The 24,010-nt window shown below is 43.6% G+C and overlaps 1 protein-coding gene across 1 annotated transcript in view; it reads left to right on the plus strand.

Moving 5' to 3' along the window:
* The window catches only part of SLC25A22 (solute carrier family 25 member 22), a 166,664-nt gene that overhangs the window by 133,635 nt on the left and 9,019 nt on the right, over positions 1-24,010 (plus strand). The window contains exons 7-9 of the mRNA XM_082269931.1: positions 9,377-9,533; positions 17,760-17,914; positions 21,394-21,469. Of these exons, the coding sequence (XP_082126057.1) occupies positions 9,377-9,533; positions 17,760-17,914; positions 21,394-21,469 (388 nt within the window). The remainder of the gene's footprint in view (positions 1-9,376; positions 9,534-17,759; positions 17,915-21,393; positions 21,470-24,010) is intronic.

Genomic DNA, 24,010 nt, shown 5'->3' on the forward strand with positions numbered 1-24,010 from the left:
CTTTCCCAATGACAACTGACTAAAAAGGGATTTACCCTCAATTAGATAAGATTTCCCCTCACTTCTGTCTTTACATATTACTAGCATACCGTGTTTCCCTGAAAATAAGACCAGACCTTATATTGATTTTGGCAAAAACACACGAGGGCTTGTTTCAGGGGATGTCTTATCTATGTCCCCTGTCTTATCTCCCCCTGTCAGCTCAGGAGTCATCATTATGATATCTTTATTCCCCAAAATAAACCTTAGTCATTGTAAAAATATGTAATCTGTTTTGTAAAAAGATTATATAATGTCTAGTGCAGGGCTTCCCAAACTTTTTTGGGCCAAGACCCACTTCTGAATACAGTTATTTTTTGTGACACAATAGCTTGTAATTGAATATTGTAAAGTGCTACAGAATTTGTTGGCGCCATATAAATGCAAATAATAATAATAATTCACATTTTAAAGGGAGGGGGATGTTAAATTAAAAATAAGAAGCTGACATGAACTCCTGACACCGCCGGGCCTCTTGGTCCTCCTATGACACAGAGGCTGCCGTCTCTGTCCGCTATAGCTGAGAGAATCCCCCCGCCAGTCTAGCCACCACCGCTCCTGCCAGCAGGACCGAGGAGCTGGCTTTGCATTCCATGAACATATCCCACAACCTACATAACAGCACACATACGTACTCACTGATGCAAGTATCCTCCTCGCAGGAAATGCAGACCAGCTTCTGTAAACTGCGTGGGTGGGGTCCTGATTCCATTGCGATTTGATTGCTCTGGCTCTCTGTAATTCACACAGCACAATTTAGGCTGGCCCGCTCTCAGTGATTTCCGGCCCAGCGCGACCCACTCAAACGCAGCTCGTGACCCACCAGTGGGTCCCGACCCACAGTTTGGGAACTCGTGGTCTAGTGTGTCTCTTTTTGTAACTTTATTAAAAAAATACATAATGTCCAGTAAGTCTCCTTCTGTAACTTTATTGTCTAAAATACCTTATTTACAGCACCGCTGGGTGCTCACGTGATACACTGGAGCTCTTCTTCCCTGCCATGAGCACTGCCGAGGGAAGGGCCGAGATCCCCGCTGACGTCAGCCCCTCTCCAAGCACTGCAGAGGGAGGGGCCACTAATGTCAGCCAGGAGAAGAATCACGTGAGCACCCAGCGGCGCTGTAAATAAGGTATTTTAGACAATAAAGTTACAAACGGAGACACACTGGACATTATGTAATCTTTTTACAAAACAGATTATATATTTTTACAAGAACTAATTTTGGGGGTAGGGCTTATATTGCAGCCCTCGCGGAAAATCAGTCTAGGTCTTATTTTTGGGGAAACAGGGTAAGTCCCTAAATCTAATCTAATTTTGACATTAGCCTGCTGTCTTTACCTGCACAGGGGAGGGAGGCACAAAACTAGGGGCCAGTCATTGTTTCATATGCATATATACTGAAAAATAACATGCAAACAGGAGGAGAGTGAAGAGTCGGCAGAGATGATGACTTAATGCTCATTTATTGTCCAGTCAGCAAGGTGCGAAAAGGTAGGTGACACCATTGTATTCCTTAACTCTAACATGGAAACTGTTACCCCTCTGGCTGCACTGTCTAGATCACAGGTGGCAAACACAAGACCCACGGGCCTAATATGGCCCGCCGGGTCTTGTCATGTGGCCAGCGCATCGGCCACCAGCCGCTACCTCCTGTTCTCACCAGCTGCTTTCTGTTGTAACAGAACAGGTCTCCTTGGCAAGAGGAGTGAACACGCTCTCCTTCTGCACTCTCCTCTTTGGTCTCCCCAGCGGCCCTGGCTGTGTTTAGCTGAGCGCATGTGCTGTCGATCCAGCATAGCCTCTCAGTGGTAGAGGTACCTGACGGCTCCAGGGGCTGTGTGTTCTAATCTGCATCCAGCGGCTACATCTTGAGGTCAGGCTTTTGAGGACTTGTAGCAATAGTGGCCATGAAAGCATTCTTGTAAATGCCATCTTAAATCAGGTAAATCAGATGTGAGGTTTGCTTTGGAAGGTGAGAGGGGGGAAGAGGGCCGTGGAGGTGCATAGGAAGATGTGTTTAGAGATACATAGTTACATAGTTAGTAAGGTTGAAAAAAGACATCAGTCCATCCAGTTCAACCTATGATGCGTGTGTGTGTTTGCTTTTAACCGTACATTGTATACCCCTGTATGTTGTGGTCTTTAAGGTGTCCATCTAATAGTTTTTTGAAATTATCGATGCTCCCTGCTGATACGACTGCTTGTGGAAGAGAATTCCACATCCTTACTGCTCTTACAGTGAAGAACCCCTTACGCACTTTAAGGTTAAACCACCTTTCCTCTAGTTTTAGTGAGTGGCCACGTGTCTTATTGTATCTCCTTTCTCTGAATAGTTTGTTCCTTATGCTCGGGTCACCAGTACAGTATTTGTACATTGATATCATATCCCCCCTCAATCGTCTTTTCTCCAGAGAGAAAAGGTTCAGTGCTTGTAGTCTTTCCTCATAGCTGATGTCCTCCATTCCCCTAATTATTTTTGTTGCCCTTCTCTGGACTTTCTCCAATTCCAGCACATCCTTCCTGGGGACCGGTGCCCAGAACTGGACAGCATACTCCAGATGTGGTCGGACCAGAGTCTTGTAGAGTGGGAGAATAATCTCTTTATTTCTGGAGTGAATCCCCTTTTTTATACATCCCAGTAATCTGTTGGCTTTGCTTGCGGCGGCTTGGCATTGCATGCCACTGCCAAGCTTGTTGTCTACCAGTACCCCCAAGTCCTTTTCCATCCTAGACTCACCCAGAGGTTCCCCCCCTAGTGAGTAGCTTGCTTTCTGGTTTCTGGCCCCCAAGTGCATTACTTTACATTTTTCTACATTAAATCTCATCTGCCATGTAGTTGCCCACCCCGTTATTTTGTTCAGGTCTGCTTGCAAGGTTTCCACATCCTGCATAGAAGATATTGGCATGCCTAGTTTAGTATCATCTGCAAATACTGAGATTGTACTCGATATCCCCTCCTCTAGATCATTTATGAACAAATTAAACAGGATTGGTCCCAGGACAGAACCCTGGGGGACCCCACTTTCCACACCCGCCCAATCCGAGTACTCCCCATTAATCACCACCCTCTGTACTCTCCCCTGGAGCCAGTTCTCTATCCAGGTACTCACCTTATGGCCCATACCTACCTTCCTTAGTTTGTACAGTAATCGTTTGTGGGGAATGGTGTCAAAGGCCTTTGCAAAGTCCAGATACACCACATCCACAGGCTTACCTTTATCTAGGTGGCTGCTCACTTCATCGTAGAAGGTTAATAGATTGGTTTGGCAAGAACGATTTTTCATGAATCCATGCTGATTACTACTTATAATACCGTTTTTATTACTAAAGTCTTGTATGTGGTCCCTTAACATCCCCTCCAAAATTTTGCAGACTACAGATGTTAGGCTGACCGGCCTATAGTTACCCGGGATATATCTCGGCCCCTTCTTAAATATTGCTACCACGTTGGCTTTTTTCCAATCAGCTGGCACCATACCCGTCCGTAAACTATCCTTAAAGATCAAGAATAATGGTCTGGCAATCACCTGGCTGAGCTCATTAAGAACCCTCGGGTGCAAGCCATCCGGTCCCGGGGATTTATTTATGTTAAGTTTCTCTAGTTTAGCTCTAAGTCTATCTTCTGTTAACCATGGCGGCACTTCCTGAGGTGTATTATCGGCCTTACAAGCTGGGTTCGTGTAGCCCCCCGATTCTTTTGTGAAGACTGAAGAGAAGAAATTACAGGCATACCCCACTTTTAAGTACACAATGGGACCAGAGCATGTATGTAAAACGAAAATGTACTTAAAGTGAAGCAATAACTTTTTTCATTTCTCAATGCATGTAAATACACTAGCTCCATAGGAAATCTTGGTCAGCTTGACATGGCACTGCTCCCAAACCATGTGACAAGGACACCAAGCTTGGGGAGCATATTAAGGGGATCCAGGACTATGACATAGTAGATTACCTAGGCAAGCTGGCCAGCCACAAACAGGATATGTTGTAGTCCTGGGTCCCCTCTCGGTGCTCCCTAAGTTTGGTATCCCTGTCACTTATGGTTTGGGAGCAGTGCCATGTCAAGCTGACCAAGATTTCCTATAGACGCCAATGTTAAAAACCGGGAGTAGTGTCATGCCAAGCTGAACAAGCTGTGTCCTTACTCGCGAGTGTACTTAAAGTGAGTGTACTTAAAGCGGGGTATGCCTGTATTTAACACTTCCGCCTTTTCTCTGTCCTCAGTGGCCATATTTCCTTTATCATCTTTTATGGGGCCAATGTGTTCTGGCCTCGCTTTCTTACTGTTTATATACTTAAAGAACTTCTTGGGGTTCTTTTTACTCTCCTCCGCTATATGTCTCTCGTGTTCTATTTTAGCCGCCCTGATTTCATCTTTACATTTCTTATTACACTCTTTGTAATGCTTAAATGCTGCCAACGACCCCTCAGTCTTGTATTTTTTGAAGGCCTTTTCTTTAGCGCTAATATACATTTTTATGTTGGAGTTTAGCCATCCAGGGTTTATTTTTGCTCTTTTAAATTTATTTCCCTTTGGAATGCACTGGCCAATCCCCTTGTTAAGTATGCTCTTGAAGCACTCCCATTTTTCCTCCGTGTTCTTTGTTTCCAGGGTTCTATCCCAATTGATATTTTCTAGCAGCGAGCGCAGTTTAGGGAAATTGGCTCTTTTGAAATTCAGTGTCCTTATATTACCCCTCTGCTTCCTATTACTGTAATTAATACTATAACTTATTGACCTATGGTCACTGTTTCCTAAGTTGTCCCGTATTTCTATATCCGTGATCAGGTCTGTATCGTTGGTAATCAGTAGGTCAAGTACCGCATTGTTTCTTGTCGGTGCATTCACCATCTGACCCATAAAATTGTCCTGCAAAACATTTAGGAACTGCCTAGCCTTGGCTGAGTGTGCGGTTCCTTCTGCCCAGTCTATATCTGGATAATTAAAGTCCCCCATTATAATGACATTTCCCATCCTTGCTGCCAATCCTATCTGTAAAAGGAGGGCCGCCTCACCCTCCTCCCTCTGGTAGGGGGGCCTATAGCATACGCCCAATATTAACTTCCCCGCCGTGCCATCCCTTTGAAGCTCTACCCATAGGGATTCTGCCTCGTCCATAGCTCCATTATTAATATCATTCCTCATATTTACCTGTATGCTGTTCTTAATATACAGACATACCCCTCCCCCTTTTTTACCCTCTCTATCTCTGCGATAAAGGGAATACCCCTGAATGGTCGCCATCCAATCATGAGAGCTGTCAAACCAAATCTCAGTTATCCCCACAAAATCTAAGTCCTCCTCAAACATCAGCAGCTCCAGTTCTCCCATCTTGTTGGCCAGGCTTCTGGCATTGGTATACAAACCTCTTAATTTTGATCGGTTACATTTATCCTCATTTGATGTTTTTAGGCTGCTCTCTTGATTTTTCCCCATACCCACCCTGGGTATAGGAGCTCCGAACACCCTACCGCTAATGCCCCCATTTCTGCCCTCTGAAACTTGCTTTCCACTGGCTAATTCTACATCTGTACCCTCCCCCCCCATTCCCTAGTTTAAAAGCCCCTCTAACTTTTTGGCCATCCTCGCACCCAGTACGGCTGCACCCACCCCATTTAGGTGCAATCCGTCCCTACCAAAGAGCCGGTGACCGACTGAGAAGTCAGCCCAGTTCTCCAGGAACCCAAAACCCTCCTTACTACACCAGCTCCTCAGCCACTCGTTAACTTCCCTAATCTCCCGCTGCCTCTCTGGTGTGGCTCGAGGTACAGGTAGTATTTCGGAAAATACTACCTTGGTGGTCCTAGTCCTCAACTTAGCGCCTAAGTCCCTGAAATCGTTTAGGACTCTCCGTCTTCCTCTGCCTATGTCATTGGTACCCACGTGTACCATGACAGCTGGGTCTTCCCCAGCCCCACCCAATAATCTGTCCATCCGATCCGCAATGTGCCGAACCCGAGCGCCCGGCAAACAACAGACTGTTCGGCACACACGGTCTTTGTCACAGATTACACTGTCTGTCCTTCTAATAATTGAGTCCCCTACCACCAGCACCTGTCTTTCCTTTCCCTTTCTCCCAGCCTCACTGGAGGAGTTCTTCCCCTGGCAGCTAGGGGCGTCCCTCTGCTCCAGCAATGCTGGTCCCTGACTGGTTTCCCCAACATCACACAACGGGGCGTATCTATTGGGGTGCTCCAGCCCAGGATCAGCCTCCTTGCCTTGTCCCCTTCTACCCCTCCTAACTGTCACCCCTCTAAACAGCTCTGATGCCTGCACCTCCGATACTCCGCCCACCTCTATGCAGACCCCTGCCTGCACCTGGCTGGTACGATCCTGGCTCTCATCCGGTATGGACATTCGTCTCAGTGTTGCCAGCTGCTTCCCTAGATTCAGGACCTGAGCTTCCAGGGAAACAACGTGCTTACATTTTGCGCATTTGTATTCGCCCTCGATCACATGTCTGAGGAACGCATACATATTACAAGATGTACACCGAGTCGCATCTCCACACCCGCCAGGCATTGTACCTACTATCTAATCTAATGGGGATTCAGTAATTTAAGTCTATCCTATGTGGCTATTTCCTGGCTTCCTAACGCTACCTTCTCACCCTCTGGTGTTCCGCTACACTCACTTGACACTCAGTTGCACAACACTCACAATCTCACAGCCCGGTCAGTCTCACGACACTCCCAGTCGCACCACCCGGTCAGTCGCACAACACTCCTGTCGCACTCACTCACAGTCTCACAGCCCGATTTAGTTGCACCACACTCACAATCGCACAGCCGGTCAGTCGCACATCACTCTCAGTTGCCCAACACTCAGTTGCACAGCTCAGTCAGTCGCACCACACTCACAGTCGCAAAGACACTCACCAGTCGCAAAGACACTCACCAGTCGCAAGGACACTCACCAGTCGCAAGGACACTCACCAGTCGCAAGGAAACTCACCAGTCGCAGGGACACTCACCAGTCGCAAAGACACTCACCAGTCGCAGGGACACTCACCAGTCGCAGGGACGCTCACCAGTCGCAAGGACGCTCACCAGTCGCAAGGACACTCACCAGTCGCAAGGAAACTCACCAGTCGCAAGGACACTCACCAGTCGCAAAGACACTCACCAGTCGCAAGGACACTCACCAGTCGCAAGGACACTCACCAGTCGCAGGGACACTCCAGTCGCAAGGACACTCACCAGTCGCAAAGACACTCACCAGTCGCAAGGACACTCACCAGTCGCAAGGACACTCACCAGTCGCAAGGAAACTCACCAGTCGCAAGGATGCTCCCAGTCGCAAGGATGCTCACCAGGTACTCACTGAGCCTCAGTGTTCAACCTCAGTCACCAGTCCTGTGTGTGTGTGTTCCTTTAAGCCTGACACTTGCTTGGGCTCCTGCCTCCCTCCTCTGTCACCTGCCGATCAGTCTCCCCTCAGCTCCTCTCCCTGCCAATGTCCAGGTGGGGGGGGGGGGGTTACCTCACCTCTCGCTGCCCGCACACCACGCTCTCACCTCTGGGGGAGGGGGGTTTACGCACCGCTCTTCTCAGGAGGGGGGGGGGGTTCTCGCACCGCTCGTCGCCGCCGCTCAGGAGGATGGGGGCAGAGTGCTGAGTGCAGAGGTCAGAACCCAGGAGGAGGGGTGGAAATGACATGTTGCACATTGGGAACAGTGCACCCCTGCACTCTGTATGTAGCACACCCCTGAACCTCTGCACTCTGTATGTAGCGCACCCCTGAATCCTTGCACTCTGCATGTAGCGCTCCCCTGAATCCCTGCACTCTGTACGTAGCACTCCCCTGAACCCCTGCACTCTGTACATAGCGCACCCCTGAATCCCTGCACTCTGTACGTAGCCCACCCCTGAACCCTTGTACTCTGTATGTAGCCCACCCCTGAACCCCTGCACTCTGTACGTAGCCCGCCCTTGAACCCCTACACACTGTACGTAGCGCACCCCTGAATTCTTGCACTTTGTATGTAGCACACCCCTGAACCCCTGCACTCTGTATATAGCCCACCCCTGAACCCCTGCACTCTGTACATAGCCCGCCCCTGAATCCCTGCACTCCGTTCGTAGCACATTTCTGAACCCTACACTTCGCACGTATTGCACTCCTGAACCCTGCTCTCTGTACGTAGCACACTCATGAACTCTGCACTCCATATGTAGTGCACCCCTGAATCCCTGCTTTTCGTACATAGCGCATTTCTGAACCCTGCACTCTGTACTTAGCGCACCATTGCACCCTGCTCTCTGTATGTAGTCAACTCCTGAACCCTGCACTCTATACGTAACGCATTCCTGAACCCTGCACTCTGTACGTAGTGCACCCCTGAACCCTGTTCTCTGTATGTAGCGCATCCCTGAATCCCTGCACTCCGTACATAGTGTATCGCTGAATCCCTACACTCCATACGTAGCACACCCCTGAATCCCTGCACACTGTACATAACGCACCCCTGAACCCTGCTCTCTGTATGTAGCACACCCCTGAACCCATCTGTCTGTACGTTGCGCACTGCTGAACTCTACACTCCCTTTATAGTGCACCCCTGAACCCTGCGCTCTGTACGTAGCATAATACTGACGTAATCCTTAACTCTGCACTCTGTACATAGTGAGACCCAGCTACAACCAGCCCGTTGAGGGCAACCGCACTGCTGATGCGGCTCACTATGAAATTGAGTTTGACATCCCTGGTCTAGATGATTAGCTTGAATCGCAAAACACTGAAAACGTATTTACTGTAACTTTGTGTTAATCTGTTTGCCTGGAGTTCATTTTACACAAATCCATGCACAATAGCATATCAATATTACCTTCACAGTGACAGCCGTTTAATTGTTCTTAAGCCATCTGTTGTACACATAAGCATATATTGTACCTAAACTTATCCTATAATACTTACTTAGGCATTCATTTCAAAACTTAATTAAAAAATCTTCAATGAATACATATTTAATTACCATAATGTAATTTTGTATTTCACAGGGAAATGGTGCACATTGCTATTAAATCCAAATAAGCTACAGCCCACTTATCAAAATACTTTCCTTGGTAGTGGAAACATTGCAGGTGAACAGGGGTTGCATGGTCAATGTGGGCTGACAACGTAATCACATGTTTATTAATATAATATGGCATGAAGCTAACACCTCACTACTTTGTTTGCATTGAGATTCATTTACAGTATATTTTCTTCTTCAAACACAGGGGAGCCCTCAGCCAGCTTTGACATCTACTGTATATAATGATAAAATAATAAAATTTTTATAAACGATTGTAAATACTACATAGAGTAAGATTTTATTATTTGTATTTTGACAGCTGCCCAAAGGAAGCTCATGGCCAGCCAGGCAGGAGCAAGCAGTGGCGCAGCAGAGACCAGCTTGGCACGACCCACCGCCATTGCCATCTCCCGAGAACTACTGAGAAATGAAGGGATAGCTGGATTATACAAAGGTCTGGGAGCGACTATATTAAGGTGATTAGAACATTAATTCAGCTTCATTGTACACATATTTAGGAATATATTTTATATTCGGCTGGATAAAGGTAAACCAGCTATTGTTTGTATTATCTGGAATGTAACAACAGTACAGTATGTATGATATTAGAAAGCCATGAACCAGGCTCAGATTAATGACAATAGTTTGTCTTGGATACAGAACACTCTTACTAAAGGACACAGATAAAATAGCATGGTTCTATATATGGAACAGAATAACTTTGCTGCCTGCCAATACAGAATAGCTGGACCAGGCCTGCAATTATGTGCGATGTCATCCTGCCAGACTGCCTGCGCCAGCATCTTTTCTCGATGAGTAGAATGACTTTTAAAGCCAGACAACAAAATTGCACCGTAGTCATAAAAATGTTAAAATGCACCTGTCACTTCGTGACAAAGATTATCAAAGCATTTTGAGGCCTTTAGGTTTTTTTGGAAATGCATCGTGAAGATTGACAAACTACAATACTTTGCCTAGGCATTCCATTAACCCATTTACTGCCAGGGCTGTTTAATTCATTGCAAAATCGAATGTTATTAGGCTATGTTCTCTCTAGGTCGGATGTTCTTTATTCATGCAGAATAGTGTGAGTCAGGATAATATTATAATATGGCCACTAGATAGAGTTAGCAACCATTGTAAATTTCTTTGATTTTCAGCTCCATGTAAGGGCCACAATGTAGTATTTTGCTACTTTATTCTATCCTGTATAAATACACCCCAAAGGCTGCATGGAACCACTCACCTGAGCAGCTGCATGCGAATAGAACCCATGACTAACACTGGACAAAGCCAATGTGCGTCCAGGGTCAGCATTTCTGGGGAGTTTTGATCGCACACAAACTGGCCACAGCTAATTATTATTATTATATAGGATTTATATAGCACCAACAGTTTATGCAGCGCTTTAAAACTTGAGGGTAGAATGTACAAATACAATACACTTTAATACAGTAGGAATCAGAGGGCCCTACTCCTTAGAGCTTACAATCTAAGGCTGGCCATACACTATACAATTTTCTTATTCAATTTCCTTTAGATTTACCTTAAACTATGTAGTGCAAGGGCCTGCCTGATTGAATACAAATTGAAAGTGTTTAGGTTTGACCCTATATTACATGGTTTTGGTAAATCTAAAGGAAAGTTGAACAAGAAAATTGTATAGTGTATGGCCAGCCTAAGAGAATAGGATAGTTTGTATGCAGCCATAGCACATAGTGGTGCTGTGTCCAGAGGCTGCATTTAGCCAGTTCATGACAGTGAAAGGACTTTTGCAGGATATTTAGTAAACCTTGCATCATCGTGCTGAGTTGGTGAAAAGAGAAGAAAAATCTTTGGACAGAAAATCTGAGAGAAAAAAACACATGTAAAAGAGTATCTAAACCAGCATTTCTCAACCTTTTTTTAGTTGTGGCACTCTTTAAAAGTATGCAAAATCTCAGAGCAACCAATCTAAAATGTAAAAAACATAAATAATACCAATGGGAATCCATCATATTAGAGGCCCCCCTACACATGAGTCCCCACATTAAAATAAAGTTCTCCTTATACATCAGAGGCCCCCTTTCACGGGGTCAGAGCCCCCCCCCCCCCCCCCCCATCACGAGTAGCCCAATGACAGGGTCCCCTCATCACATTAGAGCCTCCCTATCACTTCAGAGTCCCTCAACACCACAGAGATCCCCCCTGGAACACAGAGTCCTCCCATCTATCTCTGACCAAGGGCAAACTGGGTCTTGTGCTTGAGGCACCCCTGGAAAACCCAAAGGGCACCCCAGGGTGCTACAGCACCTTGGTTGAGAAACACTGATGTGAACCCAAAGCCAAACCTTTTATACATTTCAGCTTACCAGGCCTTAGGTGTGGTATCTATATTTGTTTCCTTTTTTCAAGCTTTTTAATTATATTTTACCTGGTAATTACACTTGACTTGGTCTCACCCTTAGATCCTAGTGTTGCTATGTGGCTGTAAATCCAAAATAAATGCCATTCTGTTAAAGCACTGTGTAGCATAATTGCCATATATCATTTTTAAAAAATAAAATACCATTTTTTTTCAGCCTGTGTTGCATTACTGTGATGGTGATCTCCTGTGGCCTCTTTGCAGTCACTTCCCATCTACATGCATGCACTGTAGTTTTATACTTCATTCACATGAGGTGCTGAATTCCAAAGACCATTAACAGACTGTTTGGTGCTGCTTTCAGGCAGCTTATTTAGGTATCCTGACTGGATAGGTGTGCGGTCTGTCAGATACACATGTAATAGGTCAAAAAGAACACCAAATAAAAATCCTTAGGCATCCAAAATCTTTATTGTTCAACTGGTAGCCTGATAATATAACATTCCTTAAAGGTATTAAAACAGCCACTTACAAAAAAAGTAATAAAACTTCCTATACCGCTGATTTTGAAGTAAACGTTTGGAATTTGGCAAAGCTATGTGCATTAAATAAGTTTGACAGGGTCAAGAGGTCTGCTTGTGTCCTAACTAAAACTTTGGAAATGCATTTTAATAGGAGAATAGGAATATGTGTGTGTGTGTGTGTATATATATATATATATATATATACACACAGTATCTCACAAAAGTGAGTACACCCCTCACATTTGTAAATATTTTATTATATATTTTCATGTGACAACACTGAAGAAATTGAACTTTGCTACAATGTAAAGTAGTGAGTGTACAGCTTGTATAACAGTGTAAATTTGCTGTCCCCTCAAAATAACTCAACACGCAGCCATTAATGTCTAAACTTCTCGCAACAAAAGTTAGTACAACCCTAAGTGAAAATGTCCAAATTGGGCCCAAAGTATCAATAATTTGTTTTGCCACCATTATTTTCCATCACTGCCTTAACCCTCTTGGGCATGGAGTTCACCAGAGCTTCGCAGATTGTCACTGGAGTCCTCTTCCACTCCTCCATGACAAACTTATGGAGCTGGTGGATGTTAGAGAGCTTGCACAGGCAGTGGTCGTCTTAAAGGTGTGTTTGGGGTCGTTATCATGCTGGAATACTGCCCTGCGGCCCAGTCTCCGAAGAGAGGGGATCATGCTCTGCTTCAGTATGTCACAGTACATGTTGGCATTCATGGGTTCCTCAATGAACTGTAGCTTCCCAGTGCCGGCAGCACTCATGCAGCCCCAGACCATGACACTCCCACTACTATGCTTGACTGTAGGCAAGACACACTTGTCTTTGTACTCCTCACCTGGTTGCCCCCACACAAGCTTGACACCATCTGAACCAAATAGGTTTATCTTGGTCTTTATCTTGGTCTCATCAGACCAACCTCTGCAGCAATGTTGGCAGCACTCATATGTCTGTAGCACCCTACAGGTAGGTGCTAGGTAAAGGTATAGAGGGCCTTGTCTGCCTAACAGCAGGGCTGTGATTTATTTAGTCAGGGTGTCATGGTTTCCAGGTGTGCCTGCTGAAGGGTGAGTCTCCCCACTGGCTCCTGTGAGAGGTTTCTCATAGGGCGGTGGAGGAAACCCAATCAGGGGACACATCTAGGCTTGTAACTACCCCAGAAGGCAGATTGTGCTGCAAAGAATTCTGGGATTGGGTATAAGTTTGGGGGGGGGGCACATGACACAATGTCTTTGGCAGGAGCAGAGTCCCAGGATGGAGAGTGCGGCTGTCTCTCCTCCTTTCTGAGGAAAGGGGATGTCTCAGGGTGTCGCCTGGGAATCCAGAGAGTGCTGAGTTGAGCTGAGGGGATCCGGTGTGCTGAGAGCCTGCGGAGAGAGAGAGAGGGGTTCAGTCTCAGGAAAGCCTACACAGCTCGTGAGTGCTGAGGATTGCCCCTGGGGGTCTGCCAGAGTTAAAGGGGACCACTCCGGAGGAGGTTCTGGGATCCAGTGCCAGCTGACAGAGGGGTGGTGCCTAGGTTGGGGACCCTGGGGTTGCAGAGGGGGGTGCATGGACAGTGAACCCCGAAGAGTTCAAGGTTAAAGGGGGCACCTACTATTGGGCCCTGAATTGTACAGAGTGTGCCAGTTGGGATTTACAGTTCTACAACATACTACCTCAAGCCAGAGCAAGCCGGGAGGGAAATATTCAGTGAATTGTTGCAGTGTAATAGTGTCAGTGGTTCCACAATTTCACAGTCCCGGATCTTTTGGACTTTAACCACTTGCTGACCGCCGTCAGTATATTTACTGCGGCAGTCAGCCGCTCCTGGGCAAACCGGCGTAGTACTACATCGCTCGCCCAGGAGCCTGTAGGGGGCAAGCGCGCCCCGCCGGAGGCGCGTTCCCGCCCCCGCTTGTTCACGGGCACGTGCGTGTGACCGGCGGCTCCGATGTCCACCAGCCACTCGCGATCCCGCTTAGGAGAGGGAGAAAAGCAGACCCGCAAAAAAAAAAAAAAATTGCCGCCATTACAAGTTAAAAAAAAAACAATAAAAATTACATGAATCTTTCCCGTAGTTAGTAAACGCAATAACTTTTGCGAAAACCAATCAAAATACGCTTATTGCGATTTTTTTTTACCAAAAATATGTAGCAGAAAACAAATTGGCCTAAAATGGCAAAAAATTTAGATTTTTACATTTTTGGGGGGGGGGGGGATTTCATATAAAAAAATGTTAAAAATATTGTTATTTTTTCAAAATTGTTGCTCTTTTTTTGTTTATAGCGCAAAAAATAAAAATCACACAGGTGATCAAATACCACTAAAAGAAAGCTCTGTTTTCTGGGAAAAAAGGACACCAATTTCATTTGGGTACAGCGTTGCACAACTGCGCAATTGTCCGTTAAAGTCACGCAGTGCCAAATCGCAAAATAGGGCCTGGTCTTTGAGCAGCCAAATCCTCCAGGGCTTAGGTGTTTAAGTCGAGGATTCAGTACTTCTGTTAGGCTGCAGAGTGTCAGGGTTGGTGAGCATTGGCAGGCGCCGGCTAGCATTAAGGTAGCGCCAACAGGCATTTATCAGGAACCAAGTCCCAAGTGTATATGGTTGAGGCCTAGGGGAGTGTCCCACTCATTCCCTTCTCCCATCCCCTTTATCTACAATAAAACAACAGGACCAGAATGCCGGAGTTGTCCATGTCTCGGTCTCTACATCTGGGGCCACGGCTCACATGAGCTGAAGGGGTGGCCGGTGGTAATGGCGGACCCACATCAGGCCACAGGCCTGGAAAACCTACTACATGTCTATTTCCCAAAGACAACCTCTGGATATGACCCTGAGCACATGCACTCAATTTCTTTGGTCAACCATGGCGAGGCCTGTTCTGAGTGGAACCTCTCCTATTAAACCGCTGTATGGCCTTGGACACCATGCTGCAGCTCAGTTTCAGGGTCTTGGCAATCTTCTTATAGCCTAGACCATTTTTATGTAGAGCAACAATTATTTTTTCCAGATCCTCAGAGAGTTGTTTGCCATGAGGTGCCATGTTGAACTTCCAGTTACCAGTATGAGAGTGAGAGGGATAACACCAAATTTAACACACTTGCTCCCCATTCACACCTGAGAACTTGTAACACTAACAAGTCATTTGACCCCGGGGGGAGGGAAAATGATTAATTGGGCCCAATTTGGACATTTACTCACTTTTGTTACCAGCGGTTTAGACATTAACCACATTAAGACCAGGCCTATTTTTGACACGTGGTGTTTACAAGGTAAAATTTTTTTTTTTGCAAGAAAACTACTTAGAACCCCCAAAAATTACATATTTTTTTAGCAGAGACCCTAGAGAATAAAATGGAGATCATTGCAATATTTTTTATCACACTGTATTTGCGCAGCGGTCTTCCAAACGTAATTTTTTTGGAAAAAAAATCACTTTTTTTAATTACAAAATAAGAAAACAGTAAAGTTAGCCCAATTTTTTTCCATAATGTGAAAGATAATGTTACATCGAGTAAATAGATACCAAAAATGTCATGCTTCAAAATTGTGCACGCTCGCGGAATGGCGACAAACTTTGGTACTTAAAAATCCCATAGGTAACACTTTAAAAATTTCCACAGGTTACCAGCTTAGAGTTACAGAGGAGGTCTAGGGCTCAAATTATTGCTCTCTAACAATCGTGGCAATACCTCACATGTGTGGTTTGAACACCGTTTACATATGTGGGCGGGCTTCTGTATGCGTTCACTTCTGCGTGCGAGCTAACGCTGTTTTGTTTTCCTATTTATTTTATTTGTTATTTTTGATTTTTACACAGTTTTTTACATACATACTCCAGCCACATTTAAAAAAAAAAAAACTGATTCACACAGTATAAGCCACAGCACTCATGTGAATGACCCCCAAGGCCACATTTACACACAGAGCATTATTGTTTATTGAAGTTTTATCTTTAGATTTAGCAGGAATTTTGTAAGTTATGTTTGTGTTGACTAATAATGATTTTCGTGAATTTTTTGTAAAAATATTGATTTAAAATTTGGGGGGGGGGTGTCGGGCTGTCAGGTAGGCTGTACGTTTCTAATGGCAGCCTTGCATACAGGATCAGTAATCTCTGTGGGCGTTTCTGCCTGCCCTTAAAGCCCAACTTGGAGGCAATCAAAAAATTATGCCTTGCAGTGAGGCTGTGCCCGGTCAGGTCTGGGAGAACAAAAAAGAAAATGTTCTTACCTGATCCTCCTCTCATCTCCGCAGCTGGACCAGTCCCCACAGCCTCTTCTTCCCCATGCTCTAGTAGTAAGCGTGGGGGAGCACAATCTGCCGAGGGAGCAGAGGGTCAGGTAAGTAAAAGTGTTTCACCTCTCCCCTAGACAAAACCATCAGCCCCACTGCAAGGGATAATTTTACATTTTCCCAGAGATGGGCTTTAATTTCTAAACAAACAATGGTGGAAAAAGGATGAGCCAGCCATGTGAAAATACAACTTTTTTTAACAGTAAAACTTTTTTAACATTTTAAAAAATAACATTTACATGAATATCATCACATCTTAGATACAGCACAGATATGTATTAGGAAAGCAGGATACAGAATCCCAAAGGGTGTGATACAGTAGTGGTTTCAATAGAGGTAGTCATTGCCGGTGTTTGATTTCCAACAATTGCTTTCCAAAAACCTAACAATAGAAACATAGGGAGGGGAAGAGCATATAACCCTCAGCTATTTGTACAATTGTGTCCTGTTGTGGAATCACTGGGAGGGCTGTGGTTAAAGAAGGGAAAAAGGGAAAGGATATGGGGGGTAGCGGGAAAGGTCAGGTTAGGGGTGGGAGTTGGATTCAGGCGGGGAGTAGCCATGTGGACCACATTTTATCATACTTTGCTGGGACGCCTCTGCTAATATATGTCAATTCGGTGCTTTGGGATCACACCTTGAGTGACCGAATACCAGTCGCTATAGAACAGGGGAGAAGGATGGTTCCATTTGAAGAGTATCTCTCGTATGGCATAGTAGGATGCAAAGAAGAGAAAAAGTTTAACATGCTTTCGGGGGGAAAAGACTATCCTGGATGCCTAATAATACCCACCAGTGGTTCCAGGGTCAGGGGTAGCCCCAACACCCCAGTTCATTTAGCCATCCCCTAATGCCCATTAGTCAAGAGCATGAGGGCAACTCCACACAATGTAGTAAAAAGTGCCAGTTTCAGGCTGACATATGTTACAGAGGGGCAACAGAGTTAAATTATTGCAATGCAGTCTCTGGGGAGTGTAATACATTCTATGGAAAATTTTAAGCTGAACAAGTTGGTCTCTTGCAGAGATAATCCATCTAGTACAGTGATGGCGAACCTCTAGTATATTGTGCTTCCCCATTCTCCCAGTTCTCCTCCCCTCCCCACAAAGGGTAAGAATGTCACCATTCCACTTGTGGAATAAAGCGGTGGTCTTGGAACTATGAAATTTTGTGAGCAGGGCATAAAGAGAAGAGAGAGGTTTTTAGAGGCCTCAACAAGGATTCAAGGAGGCATTGTTGGAGAGAATGGGTGTGAGAATTGAGATCTAACCATGTGCCTAACTTGGAGATTCTGAAAAAAAACTTTGATTTGAAAGTCTGTATTTCTTATGAAGTTCACCTGCCTAGAGGAGTTAATCAAGAACATAAATACCCACCCTCGTCCAAAAAAGTGTCTGAAATTATATTCAAATTTTGGAGTCTGGGGTTTTTTTTTTTAAATTTTGTTGGAGTAAATTAAATATAGGAAACAGTACTACTACTTATAATAATACAGTACTTGTTTTATCGTCTGTGACCTAATCAGCATTTTTGTTCCCCGCAGGGATGTACCCTTTTCAATCATATATTTCCCCCTTTTCGCCAACTTGAACAAACTTGGGCAGAAGACTCCAGATGAGAAATCTCCCTTCTTCGTGTCCTTCCTTGCTGGCTGTGCAGCCGGGAGCACTGCTGCCGTTGCTGTTAATCCATGTGATGGTAAGTTTTGTAGGGCATTGCTGACAGGGCTGGATTTACACCAACTTTATGGAGGGGTGGCCAAAGATTGCGTTGCAACTTGTGCCAAATTCTTCTTTGGTTGCTGCCTGTGCTATTGATATGCACACTCTTGAATCACAGTGCTAAAAAAAAAATTATATATCACTGTGCTTATGTTAAACAATTATCAGAGGACAAAAGTAGACACACTAAAAGGTGCATAGCCAGACTTTCTGAACCTTCTTAACCACTTAAGCCCCGGAAGATTTTACCCCCTTCCTGACCAGGGCCTATTTTGCGATTCGGCATTGCTTGACTTTAACGGACAATTGCGCGGTCCTGCGATGCTCTACCCAAATGAAATTGACGTCCTTTTTTTCCCACAAACAGAGCTTTCTTTTGGTGGTATTTGATCACCTGTGCAATTTTTACTTTTTGCGCTATAAACAAAAAATAGAGTAAATTTTGAAAAAATAACAATATTTTTCACATTTTTTTTATATGAAATTCTCAAAAAAAAATGTAAAAATCAAAATTTTTTAACATTTTTGGCCAATTTGTTTTCTGCTACATATGTTTGGTAAAAAAAAAATTGCAATAAGCGTATTCTGATTGGTTTGTGCAAAAGTTATTGCGTTTACTAACTAAAGTGTTTTTTTTTTAACGAGTAATGGCAGCGATCTGCGATTTTTTTTGCGCGACTGCGACATTGCAGTGGACAGATCAGACCCTTGACTGACATTTTTGACACTTTTGGAGGTACCAGTGACATTACTACAGTAATCAGTGCTATACATATGCACTGTTACTGTAAAAATGACACTGGCAAGGAAGGGGTTAACTTTATTGGTGATGCAGGGACTAAGTGTGTCCCTAGGGGCGTGCTTCTAACTGTAAAGGGGTGTGGCTAGTGATGTAACCACAGAGACATACGATCCTATATAGCAGGATCGTATAATCTCTGCAGTTAGATCAGGGAGAATGACAGGCGGCTTTGTTTACATCAGCCGCCTGCCTTTCTCCCTCTCCACGGGGAGACCGGGAGTGACCGGCGGACATCGGGTCCACCAGTCACACGCGCAGACTTGTTAGGGAACGAGCGGGGGCGGGAGCGCGCCTCCGGCGGCGCACACTCGCCCCCTAGAGGCTCACAGGCTAGCAACGTAGTCCTACGTCACTTTGCCTGTACGGGGCTGACCGCCGCAGTAAATAGTCGTGCGGCAGCCCGCAAGCAGTTAAAGAAATGGTGTGCCATAACCCATAGCAGCCAATCAGATTTATTCTTTCCTCAATTTACAGCATTAAATAAATACAGATGGATGAGGGCAGAGGAGAAATGGAACACAGGACATTTGTGTACATACTGTACACTTTTGAATGTGTGAATGCACAGAGGCCATTAATAGGTTATAAGAATTGAATCAGGCATTAACATATGTTTCCCTAAAGCGTTTGTTTGCCGGCCATAGATGGAGCGATTTTTCTGCGTGCAGGAAGAAACAATCGGCCGATTTCATCATCACTACAAGAAATCCCTCTCGTGAAGGTATTGTGTTCTCACGGTGGGGGAAGCCATCCCTGCCAGGAGAACACGCAGTGATTATTGTTAGCGGCTATTGCTGCTGTAATTAATCGCATGAAAACTCTGACATGCTGCTTTTACCCAAGTTGATCGAATCTCAGCTGAACCCTGCTGAAGCAGCCAAGATTCAAACCGCCTATGGCCGACTTAAGTCATTCGTTGCAGCCTAAGAGAAGTTTATTGGTTGAACTAGATGAACTTGTGTCTTTTTTCAACCTGACTAACTATGAGTACTGCAGAGACAGAGTTGGTAATGTAAGTCACATGACATTAGACAGAATCGTCACCATTTTATTTGCAGTTCATAGGAATTGATGATTCAGTGCCTGATATCAAAGCAGGCTGCAATGAAAAAGGTAAAGCATTTTAATTATAGGTAGGGATTACAACTAATGAAAGAAATGTGCTTTTAAAATAAAATCCTGGACTGCCTTTCATGAACTAAAGGCTTGTACTGTACACACAGACCGAATGTCAGGCAGCTTCTATCGAAGGGGCATGTCCAAAAAAGGAATGCTAATCAGCTCCCCAATGGCTGAGACGCTGACCAGGGTGTTCTGGTGGGGGCTGTCCCCCTGTCAGAAAACAATAGCACAGCAGGGGAGATCGCTTTACCAAAATCGAATTGTTAGTACACAGAGTTGTATAAAGTACTCGAAAAGTTGTATAAAGTACCCATACTTGAGTAAAAGTACAAGTTCATCGATCAAAAAGTGACTTGAGTAGAAGTGGAAGTGCTCGATCAAAAAGTGACTTGAGTAGAAGTACTAAAGTATTCAACATTTTTTGTACTTAAGTATTGCAAGTAGTTTTTTAAAAATTTTGCTACTCAAGTACTGAAAGTAAAAGTACCAGTAGTTTTGAATAAAAAATTGCTACTCAAGTACTGAAAGTAAAAGTACAAGTACTGTGTTATGTAGTTATTAAAGAAAGAAGTCAAAAGTTTAAACATCATATTGTTTTTTATTATTTCAAATGCAGCTTTTATTTATACATACAGTAGCATTTATTTTCGTATGCGCTGATAATACACATTTTTTGAGCTTCATGAAACCTGCCATCTACTGTTCTGGCAGTGGTAATTTTCATAATAGTAGCGAGTAACTATGCAGCACAAAAAAAAATATTGGAGCAGTAGTATTGAAATCATCGAAAAAATGTAGTGAAGTAGAAGTAGGAGAAAAAAATTCTACTCTAGGAAAGTACAGATACCGCCTTTCGGTACTTAAGTACAGCAGTGAAGTAGTTCTACTTAGTTACTATACATCTCTGTTAGTACAGCGGTTCCGATCTAAGCTGTCAGTTTTTTTGTAGTTGGACTCGCTGGGTAAAACAGAAAAAGCTAGTAGTATGTACGAGGCTTTAGCATGAGTAAGTGTTATATATTAGTATACCGTACGTGACCTTCCTCTGGTGTGGCCTGTTCGTCAGTAAAGCCTTGTCTCCTTTAGACCTTATCTCCTATGTGACAACCAATTGTATGCACTGGTCTATGGACAGACAACTATTTCAGATAATAAGATATTTACTTCACACTGTATTTTCTATGGCATGCAGCAGACTGTCTCACAAGAATATCTGCATCAATGAGAAGAAAGCTCTGCAGCCTTTGAGAAATCATGCAGGGAGGGAGAAGATTTATTTTTTTGTTATCTAATACACCTTGTTAGATAATACACTTATTGATGCTGAGGCTGCCTGGTGCAGGGCCATACTGTAACAAGGCCAAAGCTGTAGGAGGCCAGTGCCAATTCTGAATAGGGTAAAATGGAGACAATAAAAAAACAATGTCAAAACAAAGAATTTTGTTTAAGAAAAATTATATATGGCATACATTTACAACAGTAATCATCAACATTATAAATATTTTTTATCAATTTTTTTTTTATTTTCCCAGTGATTAAAACAAGATTACAATCATTGCAGCGAGGAATCAATGAAGATACTTACTCAGGAATCATAGACTGTGCCAGGTAAAACTTAAGCTGACAGGTGTAATCCGTCTATACATAAATATGTCATCTGCATTTGGGCTTTCGCTTTGACGCACATTGAGGCAGCATGATGTTGTCTGTTGGCAGTGGGAATGATTTAAACCTTGCTTTTAAAAATAATTTTAGGAAATTCCTGCAAGTAACAAGTACTTTTAATAATCAGAAACTACAGAATATTTATAGAAAATATCCATCATGTTTCATAACCTGTGTGAAGCATACAGGATTGTTTTCATTTCTACAAATAAATTAGATTGATTCACTGTGTCTAGCATGCACCAAGCTGCAGAAGAAAGTTAACAGGTCTGTCCCAGGGGTGTTCAAGACATGGAAGACCAATTCTCATATCACCTGTATGACCATTTCTGAAAAGGAGGTTGTATAGCTTTTAGGAGTGTAGTAAAGGACTGAACTTGTTTTTCACCCTTGAGAAGAAGCAATTAAAATTACTTTGTGCCTATTTTTAATACCTGAAATAAATGCTTCAGCGTAAGACAAAAAATAATAATCACCTGTCACACTGTCAAATTACACTGTGTTGAAGAGAGAAGTTTGCCCAAAATATTCAGTATTCAACACTTCCGGGAGTGTTCTTTCTTGGATTCCCCTACTGCGCTCTGTGGTTTCCTCTGCCAGTCTCTACATCACTACAGGACAAAGGGCTGGCAGAAGGAACCACAATGCACTGCAGGGGAACCAGGCATCTGACACTTCAGGGAATGGGCTGGATGCTGAAGATTTTTCAGCAGGATTATCCCTTAAACCCAGGGGAACTCATGATACAATCAGCAGAATAGGTAATTCCTAACTGTTTGCTTTGCAGGGAGGCATTTGGTTCATGTTTTTAAAGTCATTACAGATGTGCTTTATAGTTGTTGTAAACCCTTACATATACCCAGTGAAGGGATTGGTCTCAGGTGATACAGTGCATCCGGAAAGTATTCACAGTGCTTCACTTTTTCCACAATTTGCTATGTTACAGCCTTACTCCAAAATGGATTAATTTCATTATTTTCCTCAAAATTCTACAAACAATACCCCATAATGACAAGAAGTTTGTTTAAAATCTTTGCAAATTTAATAAAAATAAAAAACAACAAAAATCACATGTACATAAGAATTCACAGCCTTTGCCATTATACTCAAAATTGAGCTCAGGGGTATCCTGTTTTCACTGTTCCTGAGAAGAAAAATTATAGTTTCAGTCTGGTTACTATAGACAACTGCTCAGATTCGCCTTTCCTTCATCTATTATGAATCAGCTTCCCGAAAGCAGATCATAAAGTAGGTCAGACTCTAAGTAAAGAGCAGCTCTGGCTCACAAAGACACCAAACCATATTTTATGTATGTGGCTGAGCTTGATGGAGCAATATGTCACCAAACCCCACTTAGTAAAGCCGTAAGGCCAGGTAAAGAATATGCATACATGTATAAGTTCAGTACACATTGAAATTCTGTTAAAACAGGAATGAGCAAGATAAATATTACCAGTATGGGCTTGTCATAAATAGCCTTCGCCATATCCTGGTACTGTACTGTCATGAATAGAAGTTAGAATAATAATGGGTAGATCAAGCCCTATGAGAGCATGGGACCAACGAACTGAAAGTCCAAAAACTGTAAAAGTGGTGTTTGTTCAGCAGGACATTACAAAACCCTCAACACGTTTCAGGAGCTCAGAAGTTCCCTCTTTTTTCAGGTTTGAGAAATATACCTAAATTTAGGAGGATTTGGCAGAACTATTACATTTAATTTGTTTGAAAAATGGAACTAAGTAAAAAAAAGTGGTCAGGAGCAAAGTAGCAGCAGCTCACTAAGGTTCTGGCACTCTCTTTGGACATTGTATTGCCTGATTTCCAAACTTCAGGTCCGCTGGTTTAAGGGGTACCCTCTGTTGTGTTTGAGAACAGCCTCACCGGAGCCTTTGTGCCCCATAAGCTTGTTTAATCTCCCGAAAACCATGATCCATTGATGAGTCAAATCCAGCACCTCTGTTACACATATTCTTTAAAAAAATGTTAGTTTAACTTTATGGGTCCATTCAGGCTTACACGTTGCAATAATGTGTGTTAAAACATGTATTACTGCAACGCTTATGTCAACGCTTATGTCCTAGCTATGAACGGCTACCCCTACATTAATATTATGTAGTGATACATTTAACTATTTTTAAACTAACACACAACTATAGTACATTAAATGGTGTTTGTTATATGTGTGGAGTTCAGCTTTAAAGTAATTGTAAACCCCATTCATGAATTTTGAAGTAAGCACATATATCTGCAGTGTTTACTTATCTCTCTCCAAAGCTCTAAGTGTTGTTTCTCTTTGGTGCTTTGTTCCTCAGTGTTGTTTCTCTTTGGTGCTTTGTTCCTCTGTTATCAGCATGAATCACTTTTGAAAAGTTCTCTGACACATGAGATAACATGAGCTAAAATTTGTGTCTTAGAGGGGACAAGCACTGAGCTTGTCTACTCAGAATACACCTCTGCATGTTACTTTGTTTCTCCGCCTATGTG

This window comes from Pelophylax lessonae, assembly GCF_965119305.1.
Source record: "Pelophylax lessonae genome assembly, chromosome: 10".
Lineage (NCBI taxonomy): Eukaryota > Metazoa > Chordata > Amphibia > Anura > Ranidae > Pelophylax > Pelophylax lessonae.